Here is a 12,915-nt window from a genome sequence, read left to right as displayed (position 1 = left end):
TACCTTAGTAAGCCACTGAGCCACTGAAGCACATCTTCAATTTGAGCCTACGCCTTGGACAAGTTCCAACACTGTGGAAGACATCATGTCTTACCCCTGTCCCTAAGAAGCCACACCCTAGTGAGCTTAATGACTACAGACCTGTCGCTCTTACATAACATGTGATGAAGACAATGGAGCGATGTGTCTTAGGTATGCTCAGACCCCAGGTACGCCATGCACTAGATTCGTTACAGTTTGCATACCAGGAGAAAGTGGGCGTGGATGATGCCATCACTTATCGTCACTTATCCCCCCAAGTAATTTGATAGTCAGTCATTTCCGTCTTAGGCAAAATCAGCGTTTTCACAACTCCATGTACATCTGGTGGTCATTGTATTTTTTTTTTGTTGGCTGCATACTGTATTTGCAACAGCAAATTATTTGGGAAAAATCCCTATTTTTGGTTTCAATATTGCTTGCATTTTTATGTTGTATTTCAACTTCTCTCTGTAGATACCGTAACTTTCACTCTTGTATGGAAATACATACAGTATAGCCCATGAAAGACAGAAGAGCTTTAGGTTTTGAGCAACAGTGTGTACATGATATATCCAAAATGTAATATTATTACAAAAGTGTTTATAATGTGAGGGGACATATTGAATGTTGTGTGTCATTTTGCTGGAGATTTGAGGCATTTTGCATTTTGTGTGAGCATTTGTGGGTTTTGTGTGTGGAGTTTTGAAAAATAGACACAGAGTTTTGAAAATGTGTGTAAACAGTTGTAAAAAACTGTAATGAATCATTTCTGCTGATCCTTTACTTGATGCTAGTTTGCAATCCTTATCTGAACATTAAATAAAAACTGTTCCTTTTCTGAGCTCATCTCCCATGATGCACCATGCATTATTTTCTTTTCTACTTCTCATTTTTCAGAGGAGGGACTTTACTCCGACAACAAATACTCCTTAAGACATACTTATCAGATTAGGATCCTTTCTATCCTAACTGGTCTTGACTTATAACTCTGCACTGGGTCCTGGAATAACCAAGGACAAACCTGACCTTTGACACATATCCCGGGAAACGACCTGAAAATCATGCCCCCCTGGACTGCAGCAGGGGAGGAGATGAGAGGAGAGTATGAACAGTAAAGCTAAAATGGTTACAGGAACTGCGGCCAGAGAAACTACAATCGCCCCCATCCATGCAACGCAAACATGCAAAAGGTTTTAGGAACTTTAAGAAAAGGTTTAACAAAAGGTTTACAGTAGTATCTACAAAAAGTCCCTACAGTGTGAAAAAAACATCTAATCTGAGAAAACAGTGGCTTGTCAGGTATAGAGAGGATACAAAAAGGTAACTGGCAGATGAGACAGACAGAGAAACGGAGGAAGCACACACAGTAAGGTCAAGCAAAGGAAGCATGCTTATCCTACTCACTACAAGTGTGCAGGGCTAATGACTGCAGATATGCCAACTCTACTCAAATGACACCAGAGAAATGCTGTGTAAGGACCACAGGAGTGTCAGCCAAAGTAGCAGAGCAACAGCACGAGAAGGAGGAGGAGGAGGAGGAAACGTTCGAGTAGGCAAGGCCAACACCACAAGGTGTATGTGTGTGGTGGTGGTGGTGGTGGGGGGTAGTCGTGCACTGCCAAGCCAAATGCCAGCCAACTCCAACACCAAACAGTTGGATCATCTGTCTGTGTTTGTTGATGGTGGTTGGATGGAGTTGCTTGAGTTTGACAGATCGAACAGTCATTCCTTTCAATCGCTGTCTGGGCACTATGGTAGGTCTACTGGAGGTTGGTTTTCTGAACACTGTAAAGACTGCAACCAGCAGCTGCAAACTTTGCTAAGAATGTTTGGGTTTGTGTCAGGGCAGGGTGCTAACAGGGAGAGTCGAGGAGCCATGATACCTGGCAGACAGCAACTAACAGCATTACTCTGCAAATCTCAACAACAAGATTAGAGCTAGAAAACCCCCGCGCAGAGTGTCTCAGCATAGAGCCTGCTTCTATTTATTTCCTCTCATCTGTGACCCTTGCAGCTCAGGTCTTTCTTTGACTTGCATGCTGTCATTATCCGCCTCCAGCCCGCAGGTGAGTGGCATTGGTTGGAGTCACCACACTTAAGCCAAGTTTTCACTTGTAGGTACAGAAACACTGTTACAGACACGATTGGCATTTGTGATGAGTGCTCCTCCTTTTCTGCTTTTAATTAATTGTCAGTTAGAAAAAGTCCGGCCCAGTATTCTCAGATAGTGGTCTGATATGAACTGAGGCAGTGTGGTGGTACGCAAAGGGTTATTTGGGTCTGGCAAACACCACAAAGAGCTGCAGGCTGCATGTGCTCTTTAAGAGCCAACACTAGTACTGACACTTCAGATGTCAGGGAGCGGTGTCTCCACCTGTGGGTCATGGAAGGAAATACATGGTTCTCTCTTTCTCTGTCCCTCTTTCATTTACATTGCCGTGCCCGTGCAAACATGCTACTCCAGTAGAAAACCTGTAGCCCAATTAAATGCTGGCAGGTAGGCCTGCTTTAAAAATAGAATGATAGGGAAAAACACCATGCCAGCTAAACATTCAATAATGAATACTGAATAATATATTATAATACATTGTAATACATGTGCAGTGAGCAGAATTTAAGCATGGCTGCTTGTGACATTTTTTACAGATCAAAATGACAAGCCTAACAGCTGTACAATCTAACCATTTTGGAATGATGCATCATCATATGGAATTTGCAACGATGTGACTTAAAATCAATCTCTGGTAGCCTATAAATGACATCACAAAAAATAGCTCTGTGTGTCACCATCGACGGTGCTGTGGTGGAGAGCTCGTGAAGACCTCTCCTGGACCACCAACACTGCATTGGCTAAGAGAGCTCAGCGCCGCCTGTACTTCCTGCGAAAACTCAGGCGAAAGTGCTCTCTAGCTGATCAAACTGACATAAGCCTAAAAGCTTTGAGGTAGACTATATGTTTAGCCTATTGAATATCTTGATAACAGAATAGAGAAGACAAACTATTTTGTGGAATGATGCATCATCATATGAAATTTGCAATGACTCAAAAATAGCCTATAAGTGACATCACGCTCCATCTGCCACTCATTGTCTGTAGCTGGTTATGCTTTGCATGTGTGACATTCTGAAACATCCTTAAATTTGGGACCATTATCGCTCATTTCAATTTGAGACCTTGAATTCAGAATTGTTGTTTGTTGATTCAAAGTCTAAAAACAGTCCAAAGTATGCTCACTGTAAATGAGATCCAGAGTTCCTTTGAGAAGATGAGAGAAGTGTAAAGAAGGACAAACATCAGTGCAGCTCTCCACCAATCAGGCCTTTATAGTAGAGTGGAGAGATGGAAGCCATTTTTTGCCAGGAGTTTGTCAAAAAGCACCTGAAAGACTCACAGACCATGAGAAGTAAAATCATCTGGTCTGATTTTCCAGATTATCTTGAATTGAATTACCAACGGCGTGTGGAAGAAACCAGGCACTGAGCTGCACTGATGTTTGTCCTTCTTTTCACTTCTCTGGAACTCTGGATCTCATTCATAGTGACCACTGGGTCCTTACCTGTTTGACCAAGGCCCTTCATCCCGCATTACTGTTTGGCTGAACAGAGTCAGATCTAGGATGACTGTTGGTTGTTACATATTTTTCCATTTGAGAATAATGGAGGCTACCGTGCTTTGGGGCACTTTCAATACTGCAGAAATGTTCTCTATCCTTCCACAGATCTGTGTCTTCACACATCAATGTCTTGCAGGTCTACAGACAATTCTCTTGTGTGCCTCTCCTAATAATATCCAGTGAATTCATTTAGGCACAGGTGGACTCCAATCAAGTTGTATAAGCATCTCAAGGACCATTGATAAAAGTAAGATGCACCAGAGCTCAATTGCAAGTGTCATAACAAAGGGTCTGAATACTTATGTAAATAGAATATTTCAGTCTTTTTTTATTTTTTTATACATTTCCAAAACATTCCAAACACCTGCTTTTTGGTGGAGTGTTGGAGTACTGTGTGTAGATTATTGAGGAAAAAGATTAATTGAATCCATTTTAAAATGATTCTGAAATATAACAAAATGTGGAACTGAAAGGGTCTGAAAACTTTCGGGTTGCACTGTAGATAGATATATGTCATGGTAAAATGTATAAGAAATGTTATTAGCACAAAAAAAGAAAAAAAATTGTAACAGACATACAAATGTGATTTGACAAAATATTCACTGTTAAAATACTATAAAAGAGGCTAAATGCTTCTTAAAATACAAGAAATGGTCTAGGTCCATGATGAGCAATGAAAATGATTTGCTCAGATTTCAAGAGACTGAATTAATACTACTAAATAAAATACCCACACTGGTATTAGAGTTGAATAAACTATAAGTCACAAGTGGCAGTTTATATAGTCCAATGAAGGGAAGTGTTTGACCTAAGATTGTCTGGGATGTATCTTTACTAACAAATTACTGTAAAGTAGCCCTGACCCATTGTTGTTGAAGTCTTGATTAGTGGTAGAGATCAGGTACCATGCTTGATAGCGTTGCTCCTAATATCTTTGGTGTGTACTTGATGCTTCAGACTTGCAGCACTGAAATGCTTAACAAAATCCTGTTGAAGTTTGTCCTTGTGTACCTTCTGCAGAGTGTATGTGTGTATATTCTCCACCTATGGTAAGACAGAGGAAAACACACACATGTGGTGTTAGACAGAAAGAGGAACTTACATTGAAAGGGTAACGTGGTTTTACATACAGCAGGATTCCAGGATGCACAATCAGTTTGGTTGTTTTTCTTAATCCTTGCAACTTATATCAAATCAGTGAATTTCATCCATCTAGTCAACATTTTGTTATAAACATAAACGTAGATCATGCAGCAGACAAGACAGACCTGCAGAACACTATAATGCAATAGCTTTGTTTCAATATAAAGATTTATAAAATGTGCTAATAAACACCAAGTTGGACCTACCCCGTAATGTGTAGGAGACAGAGGACAGAGGGAAGACAGACAGACAGATTGCGAGAGAGTAAGTACTTCCATGGTACAATTCTGTGGGTTGCAAGATCCCAACTTCCTGTCTTTTTAGTGGTTCACACAAGAGACAGGAAGTTTGGATCTTGCAACATCGTAGAGTTTTCAAAAGAGTCATACTCTTGATTCCTTCGGTCAATCTCTATTCCTTGCCGTGTTTCCCATACATTGACTTATTTGTGGCGGCCCACCACAATATCAACATTGACCACCACACAATGATTTTCCAGGTTGTCCTAAATTGTGCTTAAATCTGGTTCCACTTCCATATCAGGTTAGAAGAAGGTGTTCGTAAATTGCGAAACTACAGACCTTTAACGTGATTCTATTAACAATAATTCAAATTTCACTATACTTCATACTTCAAAATCATCTATTTAACCTTTGATGAAAGTAATTAGTAATTACAAAGTAAAGACGCCTGAATCACCTGCTATCTAGTGCAGAATGCCTCCTCCATGTCATACAAGAGTGACCTCAGGGCCCTCTGTGAGTCCGGTGTGTTCGGGTGATCTTGCGACTCAGGGTCCTCGCCAGCCTGTCCACTGCACTGCTGATGTGACCCAGGTCCTTGCGGGAGGTCAGTCCATCAATGTTTCCGCTGTACCACATGACCCAACCGCCCAGTGACATCAGCACCAGGAGGGCTCCCGTGTACACCAACAGGTCGCCAAAATCCCGGCCTTTGATCTCCAGGGTGGCAAAGACTCCAGTCAAAAGGGCAGCGACACCGAGCAAGTCCATAATTAATGCGAAGGCGAGGGCCAGTCGGCAGTGGGAGAGGCCTGCACAGGATGTGGTCATGGTTACTGCCCTGCAGTGGGACAGTTAAGTGTAGTAATGGACCCAAAAGGGCAGACCCCAAAGGATGCAAGCAGAAGAGAGGATATTTAGTTGCATAATAATCTCGTAAGTCGTTTTGTACATCAGCTTTATCTCCTCTATGTACTCAGAGTTGTTTATACAATTAACAACTTATTTCCTAAAACGTTCCCATTTTTCAACAGGTTAGGCCACTGTCCCTCAACCTGATGTATGATTTCCATTCCTTCTAAACTTTTGAGGTAGGCCTACTCTCTTACAGTTTACTCGAGCCCATAGAAATGTATGTTAGAATGATCTGATTACACAGGTGAGCAAGTGACCCTCATCTAATCAGACCAGTGTTGGGCAAGATACTTCAAAAACGTAATTACTTATTACTGTCATATCAAAATAATTTGTTACCTTACACTGTTAGACATTTCAGCCATGTCTACAGCAGGCCTAGGCTACTTTACTTCATATCACACAAAATGATTATTTTAGTAAAGCATGGGGATTTTGCGTGTTAAGTATGGTCACCAATTGTTTAGCCTTCTTGAACTAAAAGGCTGGGAGTAGGCAGGCCTATATCTAGATCAAGCAAAATATCAATCTTAGTGTAGCCTACCACAAAACAATTGAATGATCGAAATGCCCCGATTATTTTAGCCTACCTGTTTACAATAGACAGGGCGTTGACGCAATACCCCATACACCTAGGATATGCGATTTAGGGGTCGTTTGGACGTTCAACAGGCTAGCGTCTTACCTGGTGCGATGTTAAATCCTTTCGCCTATTTTTCAGCTCCAGTCGATTGCTCCGTGTTCGTTTTTAATTTATTTTTTTTATAACAGAACTTGTTGGATTAACTTCCGCCATCAATCGACCGCCCCTCGTCGACATCCGATCCCACCTGGGGCAGGTAGGCGGACAACCTCTCCCAAGAACTTCTTCCAGAATGAGAGGCGTTATCAGGCATGTAACATATGGGCTAGCCTACAGTTGTTGTATGAATAACTACAGACCTACGTGCATCTTTCCACATTATAGCGCTGTTTAGTTTTTAAACCAAGTTTACACTAGAACATTATTACTTTCTAGGCGACTGCTGGCATTGATATAGCCTACATTGATTACCCATGTGCAACTGTTTGCCAGGCCAGCCTAGGCATATTTGCCGTTGGTTTAGATATTAGGTCCACTAAAATAAAAGTGAAATGCATGTTCATATTAACTGAGAAATTGTCTTTCTCCATTCACCTCATAGGCCGGTAGGCCTAGGCCTATGTCTCATCGCTCATCTGCGTGCCCACTGTGTAAATGTGTTACATGCTTGTGTGCGTGTGGGAATTATTAACTATTTCAGTTTTTAAATAAGACTTTTTCAATGAGACCTGTCAACTGGTCCCTTGAAATAAAACATATTTTCTACGTTTTTGCTAGGCAAGCGGAACTAGTAGATCCTCTCTTATGAACGTCTGGCCGGAAATGACTCATGGGGGAGGCTTGACCAAGTTTACGTCCGTGGAAATAAGGGAATTTCTCAATTGAAAAGTTATACATTGTGCAATTTGAAAGACTGAAAAGGCGAATATACATCCACAAAATTAGATAATAGCACATTTTCCAACTGTTTGGTAACGGTCAAGGAAATGTGTTCCAGTCATTCCTGATAGCTAGGCTACCACTGTAAAGTTCAGGTTCTGGAGATAAGTTTGAAATGTGCAGCTATGGTGCGAAGGAGATTATTGTCGTAGCAAATAGAAACACCTTTCTGCATTTTCGAACTTGCTAGATTGGGTCGAAGTGAAGACTTGTTACGAAACCCTGTATGCCGGTAAGCCAAATGTTTAAATCATAACGTTAAAAGAAGACAAAGCAGGAAGCAAATTTTAAGCTGGCTAGTCCGTCTGGCTGGTTAGTGTATCGCTAACAAGCTATTTGTAGCATTGGTGGCATGGCTGTTAGCAATAGCAGTGTGGATGCTCCCCATAATTTGCAGCATTTGCTTTACTGCTGTGCTGCTGCGTGTATTTGTTTTATTTTGACATTCAACTTTGATTAGTTGCATAAAGTGGAAGCCTACATAGAGAAACATGTAAAGTTAGCGGACCGAGTCAGTTAATTTACAACCTCCAAGTAAACATGACTTTTCGCCTTACAAAGTTGTAACAAGTTTAGTTTTCCTGGTAGTTAACATGCTGCTGCACCTGAGTTGTTACAAGTTGCAACAATTTGAGTCACACTTTGATATCACACGTTGTATCTACGATTGTTGTTCGCCAGACTGATACATTCCAGAAAGGTGGAGCGCACGACGCAAAACATGATGACCGACACACACCCTAATACGGGGACTTCATCAGGTAGATACGAATGTTATTCTCCACCTGTGTAGAGATTTAAACTTTAAAAATACGTTTCAACTATCAAAAGCCCCCGCGCACGTGCATTCGGTGTTTGTGGTCAATATGCTTCCTTTTAAGTCATTCATTACATTTCTCGCAGAAGATGGCCTAACAAAGAACCAAGTGGGAGGCTATGAAATCTCCATTCCATTTGAGGACAACAACGTGGACACGACAAGTTATTTGAATCAAAATGAACGACCATTTGAAGGTAGGTTAACTATTCTTTGTTTATTTTTTACTCTCCCCTTTTGTGGTTTTGTGGTTCTCTACACTAGTGTAATCTTTGCCATAGATCATCCAACCTCTGGACCACCGGTCATGTGTGACTCCTACCTGCTGATCTCAAACCTCCGCATGCATCTTCAGATCTCCTTGGAGAAAAACTCGTGGCTGCAGAAACGCATCGAGGACCTGGAGGAGGAGAGGGACTTCCTACGATGCCAGCTGGACCGCGTCATCAGCATCACCAAGAGCCTTGAGTTTACCAACGGTACACACCCAATCACTTTCCTACATATTCATACATAGAGCTTGGATTTAAGAGCATTGCTTATACACACCTTTATAGGTCAATGAAGCCAAAAGTCAGTGGTATACAAACAGCACCAAGTGCCAGGACATCATATGTATACAAGACGAGACCTAAATATATATGCATACACAGACCAGAATTCAAGAGACAACCAGTAAACCAGGAAGTCAGAGACACACGCACACGCACGGACACACACACACACACACACACGCACACGCGCACACACTCAGGACCAGGAAGTCAGTAGTAACCATGCACGTATACACAGATGATACAGAAGGAGCCATCTTCCTGAGTAAATATTAGCTTTGCACCTCTGTTATTAGCGTCTCTCTCATTCTCTTCGTCCTCCACACTCATCCCACCCTTCTCAGACCGGCAAGGAGACACTCCACAGCCTAGCCCCCAGAAGACCCCGGCGCGCCGGCCGGCGACTCCGTTCCCAGCTCCCATGACTACCCGCTCAGCTGTATCCCGTCAGCAGCAGCAGACAAGCCTCAAGCGACCCAGCACTGCTCAGGGTGAGCTATTGCAGAGCTTAACTATGCGGTTGGTTAAACACAACGAAGTTGCACAAAAGTAGTACATAGGAGCATTGACTCGTGTATCATTAAAAGAGCATATCTACAGGAACAACAATTGCACACAACATAAGAAACCCTAAGAAATGCAAAATACAGTATAGAAATACTCATTGCTGTGTGTCCACAGACCTTACCCAGTGCACAATTGGCTATAATCATACAAATGTTACGTTATAACAGACCTTACCACCCCAAAAAAATAACCCAGTAATTAGCCAAAGCCATGGGTTCTTTTAAATCGTTGTAAGCACAAACTATGAAATAAAATACGTCTTGCTTCTTTTGTTGTATGATTTCCATAAAACTTCAGGACATATGTTTGCCAATACATACATTTTAGGATGTTTATTTTATTATGTATTTAATATGTGTATGTACACAGGCCAACTATCCACCTACAGACATGCATATAGGCATGGAAGTATATGTTGGTTTGGCATACATTGTACTGTTGTGGTGATTGTATAATGAGTGTTTTGACATCTGTCCTCAGCTGAGGAGGACTATGAGGATGTTGTGGAGGAATACCTGGAGGAAGATGGTTACCTGGAGGAGGAGGAATACACAGTGTCTAGTGAGGAGGGCGGCAAGAGGTCTAAGAAGGGAAAATCTGGAGGCCGGGCCAACCCAGCGTCAGTCCCGCACGTCAAGAGGACTCGTGTGTTCCGAATCAAGAGAGCCATGGAGAGGCAGCGAGGTGAGTCCATTTACACACACAATGCTTGCCTCCATACATCTCTGGGATTTTGTTCTTACTTTTGAAATGCATATAGAATGATGTACAGATATAATCATAACACACAAGCATATATGCTGTGGTGGTAGGGATTCAAGTTTCCAATCCATCCAAGTTCATGCGAACACCAAGGCATTTCAGACAGTTCTATGTCTTAACAGAGATTTTTAGGGATGTCTGTTTTTCTCCTTTCCACAAGCTTTTATCTGTTTCTGTCTTTTAATCTGTTACTTTATTAATCCTAAACGAAAGCATACAACCAATGGTAATTAGGACTTTATATTTACTTCCAGTGAAAGACCCAGCAGGCGTTCTTATCCGCTACAAAAAGATTCTGGTGACTTATCAGAAACTGAAGAGCATGGCCAAGGCCTTCCAGGTGCACGGTGTGGACCGCAACACCGTGGCGTCCACTACGCCCATCGCGGAGCTCCTCCTGGTCGCTCCCGAGAAGGTGCCCGAGGTGGGCGAGTTTGACCCGTCCAAAGAGAAGCTCCTCGACTACGCGCGGCGATGCTACAAGGCACTGGACGAGGCCTCGCAGGCCAAGGTGCAGGCCCTGAAGAAAAACAACCTCCTTCTGCCCATCTCCTACCGCTTCCGGAACTGAAGAAGCTGAAGTGGTACTCTCTCTAAAGGAGGACTCTTGATCGTTTCGTAAAGTGACAGGCAGTTGGTGATTTGAATTTGGGAGAAACCGGTTCCATTAAGCAAAACTCGAAGAGGGCTGTTGTCTCAATTACATATTTCTCTACCTCAGCTCTTGCGCAAAAGTGAGGTGCCGAATTAAGTGAAAGAAATGGACGTGGTCAAACGTCAGGAATGTTCCCGGGAGTTCCTGAGACTGCAGAGGTTCAGCTTCCTCCTCCAAACTTCAGAGTTCGGGTGAAAAAGAGAAGTTTGTACAAACCTCACAGGACTGATTGTAGCAAAGTCTGAGAGGCTATGTGCATAGAATCAGTTAAACATATTTAAAGCGAATGATGTAGTAGGTCACTGTATCCCAAAGCCTTCTTTGTCCTTCATACGTTTCTTTTCCCCTTTTAGATCTTTATTTTACACAATAAGTGTATGAGACAAAGACTGCATTTATCCCACTTTCACAACCAGCATTGGACCCTTTTTTGTATCTTTTTTTAGTACACCATAGATTTGTCATTTCTTCCCGAGTATTGTTTACCCTCCCAGACATGTGCCTCCACTAGGTGTCTTATCTTTTGCCCCTGGTTTGATCATGGACCAAGATGCCTAGTGATTTAAAAAAGGACTAATGTGACTGCTGGTCAAAGAACGGTTATTTGGGAGTATTTGTTAAAATGAATCTGGATGGTTCTATCCATGATCTCTCTAAGTTGTATTTGTATACAATCAGTGCTTTACTTTGCTTTACCAAATAATGTTTAAAAAAAACAAACAAACAAGCAAAAACAAACCTGAAGCGTATTAAGGGAATTCTGTTTCACTGGAGTTTGCAATGTATTTTGAATATGTGAATGGCAGGCATGCTGTCCTGCAGAAGCCGTGTACACTATGGGATGCAATGCAGAGTCTGTGGATTACACTCTCTTCCACTTGTACTCCTTGTGTGGAGATCCCAAGAGTATCCTGTAACCCATACATCTCCTCCATTTATGAATGGGGAAGAAACCGCTTAGAGGTTTGATATTTAGTCAGTGAAACCCTCTTTTTTTATTTCAAGATGCCCAAATATTTAGATACTGGTTTTGTATTGATCTGTCCAGGGATTTTTTTGTGACATTTTGACATGCCCTTGGTAGGTTTTTGATTTGTGTCAAAACCAAGGTGGAACGACAAATGTGAGCACAGATGCTTGCGATGATGATGTAAATATGCTGTATTTCAGATTGATTTTTGGCTTCATGAAGATGATCCAAAGCTTTAGCTCCACACTGGCAATAGTAGACACTCAGGAGGCATAACAGTAATGCTAAATGTTTTTTTTTGGTATAACTGTCTTTTTGGTAGCATTAAATATACAGGTAGAGTCTTTAAATTTTATTTTATTATCCTTAGGATATTGAGTTAAACCTTTCTTCATGGACAAATGTTCTGTTTGGCTTCATTGCAATCTGCTGTAGGAGGAAAAAAACACTATTCTCTTTAACTGAACCAAATAGTGTTTGTGTTGCCCTTTTGGTGCTGATTTCTGTTGGAACTCAGGATTTCATCAATTGAACATCCTGCTCTTATTATGCTAGAATACCTCACCCAACGTCTTTGGCAGGTAACGAGTTTGGAATGCCAGTAATAGTATATCACCACATAGCCTTGTTATACATGATACTCTCAGTGTATCACAAAGCCTGAGTGGCAGTGTCTAACAGCATCGTCAAGCATCGGAAGACTACCATGTGGTACCTTTTTGTTTTTGTTTTCTATATTCAAGGCATAGAGATTGCTAGATTGGCTAGTATATTCACGTCTGTTCCTCGTAGGACACTGCTGATATACCTTCTGGTAACCTTTTGCCTTCTCTTACCCATCGTAACAATGTGCTCCAGAAACTGGAGAGGGCCATCTGCTCAGCAGGAACATCATCCATCATCCAACGGTGACTGAGGAGAATTATGTTAGTTGTGGTCATGCTCTTCACATGTGTAAATAAAGCTCTCCGATCTCTCTACTACATTTTGTGACTATGCTCCTTTTTTGGTAGAACTTAGAAGACTTGACAAACTGAACCTCTCATTTGTGGTGAGTAAGGAAGCAGATGTGTTTGTGGTTTAACAAAAATCTAAATAATTTTGTGCAGCTTGTCAAATAGTGGGATAAAAAT

At 41.7% G+C, this 12,915-nt stretch overlaps 1 protein-coding gene across 4 annotated transcripts; it reads left to right on the top strand.

Moving 5' to 3' along the window:
* The first annotated feature begins 5,888 nt into the window (after nt 1-5,888).
* ccdc106b (coiled-coil domain containing 106b) lies at nt 5,889-12,765 on the top strand. 4 transcript variants are annotated; one of them, XM_048229097.1, is made up of 9 exons: nt 5,889-5,956; nt 6,055-6,111; nt 6,707-6,827; nt 8,139-8,218; nt 8,361-8,471; nt 8,556-8,753; nt 9,173-9,319; nt 9,876-10,079; nt 10,412-12,765. In XM_048229097.1, the coding sequence occupies exons 3-9, from the start codon at nt 6,811-6,813 to the stop codon at nt 10,726-10,728; spliced, it is 1,074 nt and encodes a 357-aa protein (XP_048085054.1). In that variant the 5' UTR covers nt 5,889-5,956; nt 6,055-6,111; nt 6,707-6,810; the 3' UTR covers nt 10,729-12,765. The 4 variants fall into 4 exon arrangements, with proteins under 4 accessions (XP_048085054.1, XP_048085055.1, XP_048085057.1 ...); XM_048229098.1 differs by lacking the exons at nt 5,889-5,956; nt 6,055-6,111 and having other exon boundaries at nt 6,626-6,827; nt 8,364-8,471; XM_048229100.1 differs by lacking the exons at nt 5,889-5,956; nt 6,055-6,111; nt 6,707-6,827 and adding an exon at nt 6,901-7,689 and having other exon boundaries at nt 8,364-8,471.
* The last annotated feature ends 150 nt before the right edge of the window (nt 12,766-12,915 follow it).

This window comes from Alosa alosa, chromosome 20 (genome assembly GCF_017589495.1).
Source record: "Alosa alosa isolate M-15738 ecotype Scorff River chromosome 20, AALO_Geno_1.1, whole genome shotgun sequence".
Classification (NCBI taxonomy): Eukaryota; Metazoa; Chordata; class Actinopteri; order Clupeiformes; family Clupeidae; genus Alosa; species Alosa alosa.
This window is presented reverse-complemented; position numbering and strand designations above follow the sequence as displayed.